The following is a 17,519-nucleotide window of genomic DNA, read 5'->3' on the forward strand; positions in this document are numbered from 1 at the left end:
TTTCAAGTTTCACAACGTCCTTCCAATAACCGAGCAACCAGAATTGCATGCAGAATTCCAAAAGTGGCCTAGCCAATGTCCTGTCCAGCTGCAACATATCCTCCCAACTCCTATAGTTAATGCACTGACTAATAAAAGAAAGTATGTCAAACACCACCTTCACTATCCTATCTACCTGCAACTTCACTTTCAAGGAGCTATGAACCTGCATGCCAAGGTTTTTGTTCAGTGACATTCCCCAGGATCTTACCATTAAGTTTATAAGTCTTGCCCTGATTTTCCTATCCAAAATACAGCACCTCACATTTATCTAAATTATTTTCCATCTGCCACTCCTCAGCCCATCTGGTCACAATCCAGTTGTACTCTGAGGTAGCCTTCTTTACTGTCCACTACACCACCTATTCTGGTGTCATCTGCAAACTTACTATCCATACCTCCATGTTCACACCCAAATCATGTATATAAATAATGAAAAGCAGTGGATCCTTGTGGCACACCACTAGTCACAGGCCTCTAGTCTGAAAAGCAACCATCCACCATCACCCTCTGCCTTCTGCCTTCGAACCAGTTCTGGATGCAAATGGCTTATTATCCCTGTATTCCATGCGATCTAACTTTGCTAACCAGCCTCCCATGAGGAACCTTGTTGAATGCCTTACTGAAGTCCTGTTTGTTACTTCTTCAAAAAACTCAATTAAGTTAGTGAAACGAACAAAGCCATGTTGACTACCCCCAATCAGTCCTTGTGTTTCCAAATACATGTAATTTCTGTCCTTCAGGATTCCCTCCAACACCTTGCCCACCACCAATGTCAGGCTCACTGGTCTATAGTTCCCTGACTTTTCCTTACCATCCTTTTTAAATAGTGGCACCACGTTAGCCAACCTCACCTGTAGCTATTGATGATGTAAATATCTTGGCAAGAGCCCTTCTATGGTACACCTGATCAGGTCTTCACCATCCAGCACCACCATTTCTGTAATATGGACATGTATCATTATATCACTATTTATTTTCCCACATTCTATATCTTCCATGTCCTTCTCCATAGTAAACACTGATACAAAATACTTTATTTATATCTCTCCCATTTCCTGCAGTTCCACACATCGGTGGCCTTGCGGATCTTTAAGGAGCCCTATCCTCTCCCTAGTTATCTTTTTGTCCTTAATGTATTTGTAGAATCCCGTTGGATTCTCCTTAACCCTATTTCCGAAAGCTATTTCATATCCCCTTTTTGCCTTCCTGATTTCTGCCTTAAGTAGACTACTCCTTTCTTTATACTCTTCTAGGGATTCACTCAATCTCTGCTGTCGATACCTGACGTACGCTTCCTTCTTTTTCTTGACCAAAACCTTAATTTCTTTAGTCATCCAGCAATCCTTATACCTACTAGCCTTCCCCTTCACCCTAACAAGAACATCCTGTCTCTAGAATCTCGTTATCTCATTTTTTAATACTTCCCATTTTGCATCTGTCCCTTTGCTTGCAAACATCTGCCTCCAATCAACTTTTGAAAGTTCTTGCCTAATATCATCAAAATTGACCTTCCTCCAATTTAGAACTTTAACTTTTAGATCCAGTCTATCCTCTTCCATACTGTGTTTTTAATTTATTAGAATTATGGTTAGGTGGTACCAGTGCTTCCTCACTGACACCTCAGTCATTTGCCGTACCTTATTTTCCAGGAATATGTGAAGTTTTGCACCTTCTGTACATCCACATGCTGAAACAGAATTTTTTTCTGCACACTTAACAAATCATGTCCTTAAATGTTTTTACTTCCACCCAAGAGGGAGCCTACATTTAACCTTTCACCTGGCAATCCATTTGGTATTAATTTGATATGAAGGACAAATATCATGCACGACCACCTTAAGAAGTAAAACTTTGCAAAATTGTCAGTATTTGTATCGATAACCAGAATTAAGATGTCATTTGGCAATGCCAGTGTTCCAATATAGTAAAAAGAAAACTATATTAGTCAAGGCATCAGCTAGTATCTTCTATGATTAATCATTCATTGAGCAACTGAGTAAATAGCAGAAAATTCTAAACACGACTATAATTTTGTACAACTGCAACTACATAATGCTAAGCTTAGTGGCCTGTGTGCAGTGATCCTAAAGGCGGAGGGGTGCTGGAAAGTCAAGTATTGATTTAAAGGTAGATTGGAAGGACCTAAAGAGAAGTGTCAGTGATAAATGGTAAGTTTCTGAGGGTGGTTTCAAAGTGGAGGAGAGCATCTGGAAGTAAAACATCCAAGAGGATGTATTTGTATCCAGTGTACAGATCATTAGCGGAAACTAAATGGGTTAAATTTTATTTCAAGTATTTAATTAAGGAATTCTGTGCTATATTAGGTGAATAGGAAGGGAGTTTAGAGGTCAGTCACTATTTTACTTTGAGTTGACAGCACATTGAATGTGTATATTCTAAGACCCCATCTTTGAAAGGATTTAAATTCTGTTTTTATTTTAGATACTTCAAAAAACTGACAGCTTGCTTGGTCTTCCTCAGAAGTCCTTGCAGCAGCACCAAATAAATGAAAGCCAAGCGTTACCTCCTCTCTCACTTGTGCATCCTGTCACACAGACAATGAGGAAGGTCCACCGAGCAGGCAGAACTACTTTCCTGATTGGACAAACACCCAAAGGAATCTGTCGGTGAGTACAGAGGTCAGACGTCAAAAGGGCCCCACTTCATTGTTGTAAAGCTGGTTATACTCATTCCCTCTCTTGTTGGTTATATAATGTTTTTAACTGAAGGTGACGCTTCAGGGGCTTTTTTCTTTGTGCGAGTACCTGAAAGTAAATCAGATACACTGGTAATGTGATCATATCAGCTTAGACTATTTTCATTAAGTGTATTGATATAATGTATCTACCAAACAATGGGACAACTGTAAAATAGATGGGATACATAAATAATGGAAATGCTTAACCAAAATTCATGAGGGGCATGGATAGGTTAAGTAGACAAGATCTTTTCCATTGGGTGGGGGAGTCCAGAACTAGAGGGCATAGGTTTAGGTGAGAAAGGAAAAATTTAAAAGGGACCCACGGGTAACTTTTTCACGCGGAGGGCGGTGCGTGTATGGAATGAGCAGGCTGGTACAATCACAACATTTAAAAGGCATCTAGATTTGTATATGAATAGGAAGGAGGGATATGGCCCAAGTGCTAGCAAATGAGACTAGATTACGCGAGGATATCTGGTCAGCATGGACAAGTTGGACCGAAGGGTCTGTTTCTGTGCTATACATCTCTATGACTCTACTATTCCACTTACCATTTTGAAGGCTAAAGCCTTTTTATATGGTGGGAAACACAGCAGAGGACAAGGCCTGACAAAGATAGTTATGCCAATAGCCAGGCAAGGGAAGCAGATGGAATAGCAAGTTTGTCTATTTTGAGGAATAAACAAGAACATTTGCAGAAGCGATTATGCCTGTCTGTTGTTTCTGATTACATTGTCATACTGCGTTCTCTTTGAATGTAATTCTTTTCAGCAGCCTTGTGTGATTTGGAGCTGGATTGCTGATTCTCACAACCTTGTTATGACAGCCATCATTATAATATGATAGTTGATCAATAATGGAAGAGAAAATGTTAATTAATTATATTGTAAATGTCAATTGAACCTTTATTTGTAACCATTGAAAAGTTGAAAGGCCACGTGTGCTGTTCAGTTTTATTTCTATTCAGTGATGCTGTGCTGAAGAATGCATGCAGCCAGCACAGGTTCTGAAGGCAGGTGTGCAAATACAGCAGTCTCTACATGAAGAGTCAAGAGTGTGGTGCTAGAAAAGCACAGCAGGTCTGACAGGCAGCAACCGAGGAGCAGGAGAATTGACACTTTTGCCCAAAACGTCGATTCTCCTGGTCCTGGGATGCTGCCTGACCTGCTGCGCTTTTCCAGCATCACACTCTCGACTCTAATCTCTAGCATCTGCAGTCCTCACTTTCGCCTAGTCTCTTCATGAAACCCAGTGATGCATCTGTACAAGCATTCCCTAGCAAATAATTTTCTCACACACCATCACAGAAGGAGCGTGTAAATAGGATTACTAATGATGTGAAAATAATGCTGAAATATTAAACTGGAAGAAATTGACAAGAAAACATTCTTCCTATTTCTGTGTGGCTATTAGCAATTTAAGAGATGATAGAAGAATTTTTAAACTGCACGTTACAGATGACAGTACAGAGCACTGTATCTTACTTCTGAGTGGCAGCTGAGTCAACTGAAAAGAGGGCTTGGGAAATGGAGGGAGAGAGAAGGGGAAAGAAGGAAGTATCAATAAAAATTCAACATTTTTTGTTTTTGTGTATATATTGGTAAAGTGACTTCTTGCATCCTACTTAGACAAACATATTCTTGCTTATAAACACATTGTTTCACTTTACTATGAATTTTAGGAGAACAAAAGAATGCATAACATTTACAGCACATAGACAAGCCATTCAGTCCATCTCATCTGTGTTGGTGTTTGAGACAGCCTCCTCACACCTTGCAGCATCTAACCCTATTGGCATAATCATTGCTTTCTTTCTGCCTTATGTCGTGACCTAAAATATTCAATCTTGCCTCCGTCCTAAATTATGATGCACCTGATCATATCCTTAACTTGCACTTTATGTAAGTGGCTTGTGGAACATTTTTAATAAATATTAATCTTTTATCTTTTAGATCCAAAGGATTTGAGTAGGATTACAAATTGCAAGTTTGAACCTGGAATGTTCTCTGATTTTGTTCCTTTAAAGTACAGTCGGTTCTGCTATTAAGTATGTTTCTTCAACACAAATTGATTTTAACACAATTGAAGAATTTAGACTATTATTTGTGGAGCACGAACTTACTTTACCTGTAATGGCTATAACAAGATTCCAACCCCATTAGTTTAAATGGTGTGGCTATTGCTTGATTTTCTTAGTTCGGTTTTCGTACAATTAAGTTATATAAGAATCAACTGTATAGATCTCTTGCTGAGTTTTTGCTGTACTTTTTTTTACTTACAATATGGGTGCACAACTTGTATAATGAATGCTTAGAGGCTGCTTTGAAATGTAAAATAACTAAAAGAGACATTATCATCTTGTAATATTAATCATTCTAAATAATGAAATATTAATAGAGGACACAGAATTTACTCTATATTTGGAAACCAAAGTAGAACTGAATATTAATTAAATGGAGAAAGACTGCAGAAAGCATCAGTATGGAAGGATTTGGAAGTCTTCGGGCATAAATCACAAAAAGCTAACATCTGAGTTCAGCGTGTAAGGAGGAAGGCAAATAGAATCCTGGCTTTTATTTCAACAGGAATGAGTCATAGCGTCCTACAGCATGGAGGCAGGCGCTTGGCCCAAATTGGTCCATGCTGACCAAAATGTCCATCTGCACTAACCCCATTTCCCTAAACTTGGCCCATATCCTTCTAATCCTTTCCTATCCATATATTTGTCCTTTTAAGTGTTGTTAGTGTATCTGCCCCAACCATTTCTATTGGCAGCTCATTCGTATGTGTACCACTCTGTGTTTTTAAGAAAAAGTTGTCCCTCATGTTCCCTTTTATTCTTTTCCCTCTCACCTTAAATTAATGCCCTCTAGTCCTCGATTGCCCCAACCCTAGGAAAAAGACTGAGTCCGTTCACCCTATCCATGCCTCTCATGATCTTATACACTTCTATAAGATCCCCCCTCAGTCTTCTCCACTCTCAAGAAAACGTCCTAACTTGTCCAACCTCTCCCTATAACTTCTGGCAACATCCTTGTAAATTTCTTCTGCGCACTCTCCAGTTTAATAACATGCTTCCTGTAGCAAGCTGACTAAAACTGAACAGAATGCTCCATGTATGGCCACACCAATGTCCTGTACAATTACAACAAAACTTCCCAACTTTTAGACTTAATGCCCTGACTGATGAAGACCCGTGTGCCAAATGCCTCCTTCATTGCTCTGTGCTACGTGTGACTCCACTTTCAGAGAACTGTGAACCTGAACTCCAAGGTCCCTCTGTTCCACTACACTCCAGAAAGGCCTACCACTCACCCTGAAATTCCTGCCTTGATTTGACTTTCCAAAATGCAAGACCTCACACTTATCTACAGAGGAACCTCAATTATCCAGCAAGATTGCAAGGTACCTATGCTTGGCCAAACTTATTCGGTATTCGATTATCTGGAATTTGATTAACCGAACAAAATGTTCCCCGCCCGTGTCCTTTGGATAACCGAGGTTCTTCTGTATATTAAACTCCATTTGCCATTTCTCAGCCCACATTCCCAGCTGATCAAGATCATGCTGCAATATCTGATAAAGTTCCTCACTGCATATGTTACCACCTATTTTAGTGTCCTTTGCAAACTTACTAATCATGCCTTGTACATTCTCATCCAAATCATTGATATAGATAACAAACAGCAAGGGGCCCAGCACGAAGTGACTCCTGAGGCACTCCACTAGTCACAGGCCTGCAGTCCAACAAGCATCCTTCCACTATTACCCACTATTATTCCACTATTCCTCCCATCAAGCCCTCCAATTTGCCAGCTCACCATGCCTCACTGAAATCCATACAGACTGTCTACTGCTCTGCCCTCGTCAACCTTCCTGGTCACTTCATCAAAGAACTGTAACAAATTTGTGAGACATGATCTCCCACGCACAAAGCCACACTGACTACTCCTAATCAAACCCTGTCTTTCCAAATGCACATATATCTTATCTCTCAGAATCTTCTCAAGTAACTTACCCACCATAGATGTTAGGCTGGTCTATAGTTCCCAGGCTTTTCTTTGCAGCCCTTCTTGAATAAGGGTACAACATTCGCTACCCTCCAGTCTTCAAGGACCTCATCCCTTGCTAGCAATACTGTAAAAATATCAGCCTCTTGCAGTGTTCTTGGATATATCTGGTCAGGACCAGGAGATTTATCCAAGTTCATACATTCTAATACATCCAACACCTCCACTACTGTGATATGGACTGTCCCCAAAACATGACCACTAACTTCCCCAAGTTCCCTAGTCTCATGTCTTTCTCCATGGAGAAAGGAGAAATAGTCATTGAGGACATTGCCCATCTCCTGTGGTTCTCCACATACATGTCCACTTTGGTCCTTAAAGAGTCCTATTCTCTCTCTAGTTATTCTTTTTCCTTTAATATACTTAAAGAACCTCTTTGGATTCACCCTAATCTTCTCAGCTAAGGCTCTTTCATTCCCCTCTTCCACACTCCTGATTTCCTACTTCAGTAAACTCCTGTATCCATTGTATATCTCCATGGATTTTCTCCCCCTTTTCTGGTCAAAGCCTCAATATTTCTTGTCACCAGTGGTTCCTTATTCCTGTCAACCTTGCCCTACATCCACACAGGAACATATAGACCTTGAACTCTAGCTATCTCACTTATAATGGCATCCCACTTGACAGCAGTCCCTTTACCTGCAAACAAACAACTCCAATGGAGTATAAAAATAGAAAAGTCTTGCTAAAACTAAAGACTGAAATAATTCCATGAAGGCTGGAATTCCATCACTAAGTCTCTCTTTATTTACATATGCATAGAACATGACATTAACCCAGCTGGCACAGAGCCCCTGACATCCCTGTTTACATCTGTCAGCCAGGACCCCTGATTGGGGCTGTTAACCTGGTCCAATCATGGGATCTCATTCTGAGATCCATCTGGCTTACCTCATTCCAATCACTACATCCCTCCACCTCTGATTTTGGGGACATTAGCCCTTTTTTCTGTAGCTTTTCCTGGGGTGTTTTCACACCTGCTCCAGTACCTCTGGCTCGATGTGAGCTGTTTATACAGACCATAGCCCACCTTTTGCTTCTGGACCATCTTGGCCAAAATCTATCATTTTCAGATGATAACGGCACTGGGGCTGCAACATTTGCTGTGTCCATCTCATCCTCAGAGGTTTCTTTGGTGCTTTGTGGAGGGGAAGAACCCACGGGTTCTGACAGCATTGGCAGATTTCTGAGGGACTGATTATGTTTTGCTCCTGCCCCTTTTGCAAGATTACAGCTGTCATGTGGTCCATGTGCTTGTTCAGGACTGACTCACCTACCTGAACTTTGTACGTCATGGGACCTGGCCTCACATCGACCCATGTGGGATCATTCCCATGGTTTCGACACCAAACTTCATCCCCTGATGTAAACTGTCTTTCTTCAATGTGAAGCTGTGGGCAGCACAGCCTCATCCTCTTTGAGTAGCCCTAGCATGGGTTTGTGGTCCGTTACTTTTAGGAGAAAGTGAGGACTGCAGATGCTGGAGATCAGAGCTGGAAAAGCACAGCAGGTCTGGCAGCATCCAAGGAGCAGGAGAATCAACGTTTCGGGCATAAGCCCTTCTTCAGGAATGAGGAAAGTGTGCCAAGCAGCTAAGATAAAAGGTAGGGAGGAGGGACTTGGGGGAGGGACGTTGGAAATGCGATAGGTGGAAGGAGGTCAAGGTGAGGGTGATGCACTGGCACCACCCCCCACCTTTTCCTCCACTACATCGATGACTGTATTGGCGCTGCCTCGTGCTCCCACAAGGAGGTTGAACAGTTCATCCACTTTACTAACACCTTCCACCCTGACCTCAAATTTACCTGGACCATCTCAGACTCCTCCCTCCCCTTTCTAGACCTCTCCATTTCTATCTCGGGTGACCGACTCAACACGGACATTTACTATCAACCGACCGACCTCCCACAGCTACCTAGATTACATCTCCTTCCACCCTGCCCCCTGTAAAAACGCCATCCCATATTCAGAATTCCTTCGTCTCTGCCGCATCTGCTCCCAGGAGGACCAGTTCCAATACCGAACAACCCAGATGGCCTCTTTCTTCAAAGACCGCAATTTCCCCCCAGACGTGGTCGACGATTCTCTCCACGCATCTCCTCCACTTCCCGCTTCTCTGCCCTTGAGCTCTACTCCTCCAATCGCCACCAAGACAGAACCGCACTGGTCCTCACTTACCACCCCACCAACTTCCATATACACCGTATCATCCATCGTCATTTCCGCCGCCTCCAAACGGACCCCACCGCCAGGGATCTATTTCCCTCCCCTTCCCTGTCAGCATTCCAAAAGGACCACTCCCTCCGTGACTCCCTCGTCAGGTCCACACCCCCCACCAACCCAACCTCCACTCCCGGCACCTTCCCCTGCAACCGCAAGAAATGCAAAGTTTGCGCCCACAACTCCCCCCTTACTTCCCTCCAAGGCCCCAAGGGATCCTTTCATATCCGCCACAAATTCACCTGCACCTCCACACACAACATTTACTGCATCCGCTGCACCTGATGTGGCCTCCTCTATATTGGGGAGACAGGCCGCCTACTTGCGGAACGTTTCAGAGAACACTTCTGGGACACCCGGACCAACCAACCCAACCACCCCATGGTTCAACACTTTAACTCCCCCTCCCACTCCACCAAGGACATGCAGGTCCTTGGACTCCTCCATCGCCAGACCATAGCAACACGAAGGCTGGAGGAAGAGTGCCTCATCTTCCGCCTAGGAATCCTCCAACCACAAGGGATGAACTCAGATTTCTCTAGTTTCCTCATTTCCCCTCCCCCCACCTTGTCTCAGTCCTAACCCTCTAACTCAGCACTACCTTGCTAACATGCAATCTTCCTGACCTCTCCGCCCCCACCCCCACTCCGGCCTATCAACCTCACCTTAATCTCCTTCCACCTATCGCATTTCCAATGCCCCTCCCCCAAGTCCCTCCTCCCTACCTTTTATCTTAGCCTGCTGGGCACACTTTCCTCATTCCTGAAGAAGGGCTCATGCCCGAAACGTCGATTCTCCTGCTCCTTGGATGCTGCCTGACATGCGCTTTTCCAGCAACACATTTTCAGGTCCGTTACTTTTACCAATTTATGTCCGTAAAGGCATTGGTGAAACTTTCTCATACCAAAGATAACTGTCAAACCTTTCTTCTTTATCTGGGCATATCTTTGTTTGGCATCAGCCAAAGTCCAGGAAGCATATACGATTCGGCATTCCTGTTCATTGGGCATATTGTACAAGAAGGCATCACACATCAGCACCACATCTTCCTTGGGATCATTGTATGTCCAGCACCTTAAGATGACAATAGCTGGTAGATTGATGTCACGTGCTCTCAAAGAACTCCGGTTTCTCAATCTTCCACCCCATCCCATGTCTCCAACTGCAAACAAATGTTGATAAGCAATTTATTTCATAGAACTATTCTGTTTTGAATCTGTTTCTAATTCCCACAGCAAATGTACCTATGAGGTTAGGCAGGTGTTGATATAGTATTCCACTAGTCTCATCACTGTTTCGTTAGTACTTTCTAATGTAAAAAGGATCAAAATGTTAAATTTCAGGAATCCAACACAAACCCTCACTTATCAGTTTGCCAGACAAACATTCAGCAATCCTCAATCTGTACTGAATTGGAAATTATTTTTGGAAAAATGTCCACAAATCATAGGAATTGTGTTGATCGAGGCACATAATATTTTACACCATTGTTGACACAAACTGCATGCTACTTCAGAATCTTACTATTGTGATATCTAGTTCTGGGGTGGAAATGGGGTAAGAGAACAAAATGTGTACCCAATGATTTAGATAGTGTTGTCGCTTCAGAGATTTAAAAGAACTGGTATCTTTTCATTTTACCAGGATTAATTGTTGACTTGATAGTGTTTTTTTTCAAAATAAAGAAGAAATCTATTGTCTTTCTGTTACAGAAAACAACTATTTGATATGGCTGAGTATTTCAACATGGCCTCTGTGGAAGAATTGGCAAAACATGTTTTAAATAGCACCTCGCAGCACCGGCTGACAATGCTTCGGAAGTTTTACACATCCCAGTATCCAGAATTGAAAGACATCTTGCCAGTTGGGCCTCCAGAATCTGCACTTGACGATGAAGTCACATTGAGGAGTTCACAAGATTGTATGACCACACACTGTGCTGACAGTAGGGATAAAAATCAAATCAATTCTTCTTTGATCCAAGCAGTATCAGGTGGCAAAAAACGTTTTAAGAAAAAACATCTAAAAAAGATTGCATGTTTTAAAACACAAAATGATGTTATATCAGAAAATCGTGACTATAAATCAAGAATAACTCCTCTAAAAAATAGAGTGTTGGCAGACTCATCGTTTTCTAGTGATTCTGCTGAAGATGTTGACAGGAGCATTCGTATGGATTTTTCAAGTTCTTCAACTACTCCATTCTCAAAGAGTACACCACACAGGGATGAAACCAGTTCCAGAAGAGCTGTGAAACAGCAGCAACACGATGAAGAGATACGGCCACTGGCAGAAGGGTTAAAGTGCAAGTCAAATCAGAACCAAAAATCAGCACTGTCAAAAGCTGGCTCAATCACAGAGCTGCTTGGTGACACTTCAGTACTTGCTGCATTGTTTGAGAGGAAAAAAACCATTACTGAACAGCCAATAAAGGCTACAGGACATGTGCCAAAAGGAAAAAGCAAATCAAAGGATTTCTGGGATTTTCTCAATCTCAACAACAATGAGTATGGTAGTACACTAACTGATTTATATGTGATTGAGAAGTTGTGTGAAAGTGCACCTTTGAAGTCAAAGAACAGTGAAAAAGAACCAGATGACACCTTTTGGAAAAAAAATGAAAAGTTTTTATGGAAAAGTGATCCAAAAAGTGACTAGTGTGCCGGAACATTTTTGCCGAGTTAACTGTGAAAATCAAACTCTCGAGTGCTGGATGGGAGGAGTAACAGAAGCCTGTATAAAAATAAATAATTAATTGAACGAAGTATAATAATTATAAAACTTCTAAAGTCTGTAGAATGTAGAAGAATTTATTTGATTGTTTCTAAAACAAAAGTATCTGAATTTCAGAGGATGGCAGTATTGGGTTATGGAAAGGGGACTCTGTAATATAATTACATCGTTACCATTTGGGGCATTTTTGTAGCTGATGTTTAAGTCAGATTGACATCATGATGCAGATGTCTGCCATGGATACAGTGGCAAAACTCTCCAAAAATGAGAAGTTTAGCCTTCAATATGTATCGAAACATAGAAAATAAGAGCAAACATTGGCCATTTATGCTTCAAGTCTACTTTTACTATTCAGTAAGATAATGGCTGATGGTTTGTTTTGCAAATTCTACATTCCCATCTGCCACCAACAACGTTTGATTTTCTTATCTAACAAAAAGCTTTCCATGTCCTAAAAGTATTCACTGACCCAACTTCCACCTCTTTTCTGAAGCAGAGGTCCAAGGTTGCAAAATCCTCTGAGAGAATAAAGTTTCTTTTCATTGTGCTTCTAAAATGACAACCCCTTATTTTTAAAACACTGTCCTCGAGTTCTGGAGTTCTCCCAGAGGAGAAAACATACTTTTCACATCCACCTTGTCAAGATCATTCAGGATCTTGGACACTTCAATCTTGTACCCTTTCCTATTCTAAGCTACAATGGAAACAAGCCCAGTCCTATTCTTATCAGAGAACTGTTATGGTGCATAAGGGGGTCATTGTCGTGCTGGTTTCTACATAATCGTTATGACTTTGTGCTAATTTCTTGCCTTTTATCATACCATTGCAAATTGTTTCTCTTCAAATAGTCATCCAATGCTCTCTTGAATGTCAAGGTTAAACCTGCCTCCATATTTCCTGGCAGTGCATTCTAGATGTGAATCACCTATGGTGTGAAAATGTTTTCTCTCAAATCACACGTGCAACTTTGGCAAAATGTTTTAAAACTGTGCCGTCTTGTTCTTGATCCTTTTAAAGTGCGAACAGTTTTTTTTTCTACCTCCTCTGTCCAGACCCTCATTATTTGGATCATTCCAGGTATCAATCTTGTGTCGAGTCATTCAGGCCTAATCCCATTTGCCTGAATGTGGTCCATAGTCTACTATGCCCTGGCATTTTAATTACTTATCCAGATGCTTCTTAAATGTTACACAAATACCTGCTGCTACTACTACCCTGTCAAGCAGTATATTCTATATTTCTATCTTCCCCTGGGTGAAAACCCATTTCCTCTGATCTCTTCTAAATCACTTACTCTTCATCTTAAACTGTGCTGTCAGATTTTACACACGTGGGCGGCACGGTGGCACAGTGGTTAGCACTGCTGCCTCACAGTGCCAGAGACCCGGGTTCAATTCCCGCCTCAGGCGACTGACTGTGTGGAGTTTGCACGTTCTCCCCGTGTCTGCGTGGGTTTCCTCCGGGTGCTCCGGTTTCCTCCCAAGTCCAAAGATGTGCTGGTCAGGTGAATTGGCCAAGCTAAATTGCCCGTAGTGTTAGGTAAGGGGTAGATGTAGATGTAGGGGTATGGGTGGGTTACGCTTCGGCGGGGCGGTGTGGACTTGTTGGGCTGAAGGGCCTGGTTCCACACTGTAAGTAATCTAATCTAATCTAGTCTATGCCTTTCATAATGTTTGTGTACCTCATTCTAATCCCTTCTCAGCCTCCTCTGCTCCAAAGAAACAAAGCCAGCCCATCCAGTATCTCCTTAGACTGAGACATTTCATCTCTGGCAACATCCTGATGAATTTCCTCTGAGCCTTCTCGACTGAAATGACATCTTTCTGATAGATGGAATGTTGCATGCACTCCTGACCGCCACACTGTGGCCTAAGCAATGCTTTATAAAGCTGTTACAAGTTGATCCTTGCTGCTGTATTCTACACCCATCCAGTAAGGGAAAGTATCCATATGCTTCTTTACCATCTTCTCTACATTTGCTGACATCTTCAGGGATCTCTGCGGGTGGTATGGTGGCAGAATGATTAACACTACTGACTCACATTGTCACAGACCTGAGTTGGATTCCAGCCTTGGGTGACTGTTTGTTTGAGTGGAGTTTCATGTTCTCCTGTGTATTTGTAGGTTTCTTCTGGGTGCTCTGGTTTCGTCCCACGGTTCAAAGATATGCAGGTCAGGTGGATTGGTCATGCTGATTCTTCCCAGTTACCTTGAGATTTTGTGGATGTGTAACTATAACCCTTTTAATGATCAATTCTAACACCCTCTATATAACTGATATTAAACTAACTGTCCTATAGTTTTCCTTTTTTTTTGCTTCTCTTGAATAAATGGGTTTTATTTGCTACTTTCCAGTCTGATGGTGAAGATCCTTACTTGAATCTAGGGAATTTTGGAAAATTAACATTAATGATCAGCAATCTCATTAGTCATTACTTTTAAGACCTTCTGAGGAAGTCCATCAGATTCCTTGTCAGCCTGCAGCTGCCATCAGCTTGCTCAGTACCTACTGCTTGTAATTTCACTCAGATCCTCTCTCCACTCCTTGTCCTGATTTACACCAATTTATGGAATGATTATTGCATCCTCTTACAGAGAAAACAGAACAAAATACTTGTTAATGTCAACTGCTATTTTCTTTTCTACTATTAACTCCCCATTCTCACTCCATGGGTATAGAGTAAAAGGTGACAAGTGAGACGACATTAAGTTGGCATTTGAGCATTAAGTTGGAATTGGGACTTCTAAGTGCCTTGAGAATCAATAGATTCATGTCTTGGCATGGGGTTTGGGAACCTTGAGCATGAATACAGGGGCATATGGTGATATGGAGCTTTTGATATGGAGCAATTGGGATTTTTTTCTTATTCATGGGACGAGGGTACTGCTATCTAGGCCAGCATTTATTGCCCATCCCTAATTGGTCAGAGGACAGTTGAATCAGTGAAATTGCTCTGAATAAGGAGTCATATGTAAGGTAGATCAGATAAGGATATCAAATTTCGGTCCCTGAAGGGTATTGGTGAACCACATGGGTTTTTGCAACAGTTGACAATGCTTACATAGTCATCGGGTGAATTGTTAAAAAATTTCAGATTTTTATTGAATTCACATTTCACCAGCTGCATTAGTGGGATTGGAATCTGTGTTCCCAGAGCATTAACCTGAAGTTCTGGAAAATAGCCCAGTGACATTACCACTGTCTCCCCCCTGCCCCCCCCCCCCCCCCCCCCAAAAGGTATGAGGGGAAAAGGAGTGCTGTGCATAGGTGCATTGTGTGGCATGGAGAATGTAAGAGGTTCTGAGTATGGAAACAGAGCCACAGGCAGCATGCAAGATGTGGAGGTTACCATGGATGGGACATGGTACAAAATGTATGAGGAGTGAGGTGTTTTTTTTAGTTATTTTTTATTTATTAAATATGTAACTTCCAGGATTACTTAGAAAGGTATTGACTGTACTCAACTATTCTATCATTTGCTCAGTAATTCTGTGTGTATGAATAATTGTACTAACACCCTACTTAGCATTGTCAATTAGGCTGATGGTGTAGTGTACTTGCATGTATTAATTATCTATGATTCTAATAGGCAAGGCCCTGTTCTTTGCAGACAGAAAGAATATGTATCATCATTGCACCTGATTCAATGCAACAGAGTAGATGACGGCCATTGTTTTGCTTCATTTATCAACATAATGCCTCAACCAGACTCAGCATTTCTCGGTTAAAATGTAAACAAAGTTTGGCAATTAATTAAATCATCATTAACTGGTCCATTCTCCATGGCAACATCTCAATCATTCAGAGTCCACTTGTTAATTACTAAGTTCTTATACAGTCTAAATGTTGTTTTCCTTTTACTTTGGTATTTCTTATGAATTGTCCTGAAGGGTACAAAATGAAAAGTTTCAACAAACCATCATCTTCAGCGATACTCAAATTCTGTACAATCAAATAACTAGTTTTATAATTGCCACAGTTTTCATTGTTGGAAAATAATGCAACATCACCATCTTCTAATCGCTATTTAAATCAAGCTTCAAATAATAATAAACCGTTGTTTTTATTTTTGTTGGCTGCTTACTGCTCTGCCTTTGCATTTGGGTCATTTTTTGCATCATGGCTTTCTCTACAGAACGTATCAGTTGTGCCTTGCTTTAGGCCCTTGAAATACAAGGAGATTGTAGTGATCCAGAAACTTGACATTTTTTTTCTCTTGATTCTGACCATAACCAAAGCTCATCCAATATATACACAAATATAAGTAGGAGACAGCACTGAGATTCATCCAGTTAAGAATAAAGCTATTTGACCTGTAGCATTTTTAACAATGAAGATTAGTGCAAGCTGTTTAATACTTTTATTTATTGTACATTCCCATATTGATGTCCCACTTGTAGAAACTCCAGAGAAAAGCTAAATACTTTCCCTCCAACTGAACAAGGTATTTGTGAGTAAGGCACATTCACCATGTAGCAGCTGAATGAAGAATACACTGGAAAAACCTTGGAAGAAAGTCATTTACCCACTCTTTTGTTTGGGAATGATGTGTGACAAGTTATCTAAAGACGAATAAATTCTGTGTTAGCTTGTGGAGATTGTTCCAAAAAACATTCTATACACGCCAAATAAAAAAAAGTTCCTGTCATTTTCGATTACATTGGAAGAGAATTGCATGAGAACTACTTTAATGAATTTTCTTGGCCTCATCTATCTTATTAGAGGTCACACCCATATGTAAGCGCTCATTGTGAAAACTGATCCAACAAATCCCCATGCCATTTTTTTGACATTACTAGGCTCAAACGTTGTAAGGCAGAGTTAATTTAATTTTTCTTCCTAAGCATCAGGTTTTATCTGTGGAGCCCCAAAACTCTCCAGCGTTTAACAGAAGTCATCTTTAAACACTTAGCTTTTCCTATTGAACCCTCCAATGGAATATATAAAATGTGAAAAACCAAATACAATTAATGACTTGCCTGTCCATGTGCTTTCACTGTGCTCTTACCATAATTTTTTGCTTACAATTTCCTGGAAACTTTTTAATTGGATGAAGAAAATAAGGCCAAATTCATCTTATTTCCAATCTGAAGCCTGCCAGTCCCACTCATATAATTAAGAATCAGGTTTGCAGCACAGTGTTTTTTCTGGCAATCAAAAACTGGACAATTCCTATCAAAAAAAGTCACAGTCAGCTGTGTACATTAATACCCTATGTATGGAATAATATTGCCCAATCTTCAGCAAAAACTAGACCTCCCACGACGATGAGCATTTTTCTTTGTAAAACATAAGCTGCACAGGTCAGCACAAACATTCATTCTTTTCTGTATTGAGTTCTATAAGAAGACTATATCATGCTTGAACATGTTAACAAAACAAAGCAAAATGGATGGCTTCAGTGTTTTTAGGGCTTAGCTTGTTTATCAAACAACCATGCAGAAACCTGTCAGTTGATGAGCGAATAATCCATGCCTCCTTGAACTGTAGAACAACATTTTTTTTTTCATTCACTTGTTTACGTTTCTCTAAAACATATTAGGGAAAGTTCTGCAATCAGCTTTATTCATAATGTATTTTTTTAGCTGCAGATAATATGTTTTTGTCTGTTTCCACCACCCCCACCTTGCGGTAGATGCAAAAAAAGGACATGATTATAAATAGTATTTAGGAATAAGCATACTGCAGCTGAATTTGTTGAAAAATAACTGAACATTTATGCACTGATAATAATGAACTATGGGTGGCACGG

The 17,519-nt window shown here is 40.9% G+C and overlaps 1 protein-coding gene across 6 annotated transcripts in view; it reads left to right on the forward strand.

The window, feature by feature from the left end:
• ercc6l2 (excision repair cross-complementation group 6-like 2) overlaps positions 1–15,838 on the forward strand; it is an 87,357-nt gene extending 71,519 nt beyond the window's left edge. For 5 of the 6 annotated variants that reach the window (XM_072586055.1, XM_072586099.1, XM_072586067.1 and 2 more), the window contains 2 exons: positions 2,485–2,669; positions 10,746–15,838. In XM_072586055.1, the coding sequence (XP_072442156.1) occupies positions 2,485–2,669; positions 10,746–11,691 (1,131 nt within the window). In that variant the 3' untranslated portion in view covers positions 11,692–15,838. The remainder of the gene's footprint in view (positions 1–2,484; positions 2,670–10,745) is intronic. The other variant, XM_072586088.1, reaches the window with a different exon arrangement.
• Positions 15,839–17,519: the final 1,681 nt, after the last annotated feature.

Source organism: Chiloscyllium punctatum, chromosome 2, assembly GCF_047496795.1.
Source record: "Chiloscyllium punctatum isolate Juve2018m chromosome 2, sChiPun1.3, whole genome shotgun sequence".
In the NCBI taxonomy this organism is placed as follows: Eukaryota; Metazoa; Chordata; class Chondrichthyes; order Orectolobiformes; family Hemiscylliidae; genus Chiloscyllium; species Chiloscyllium punctatum.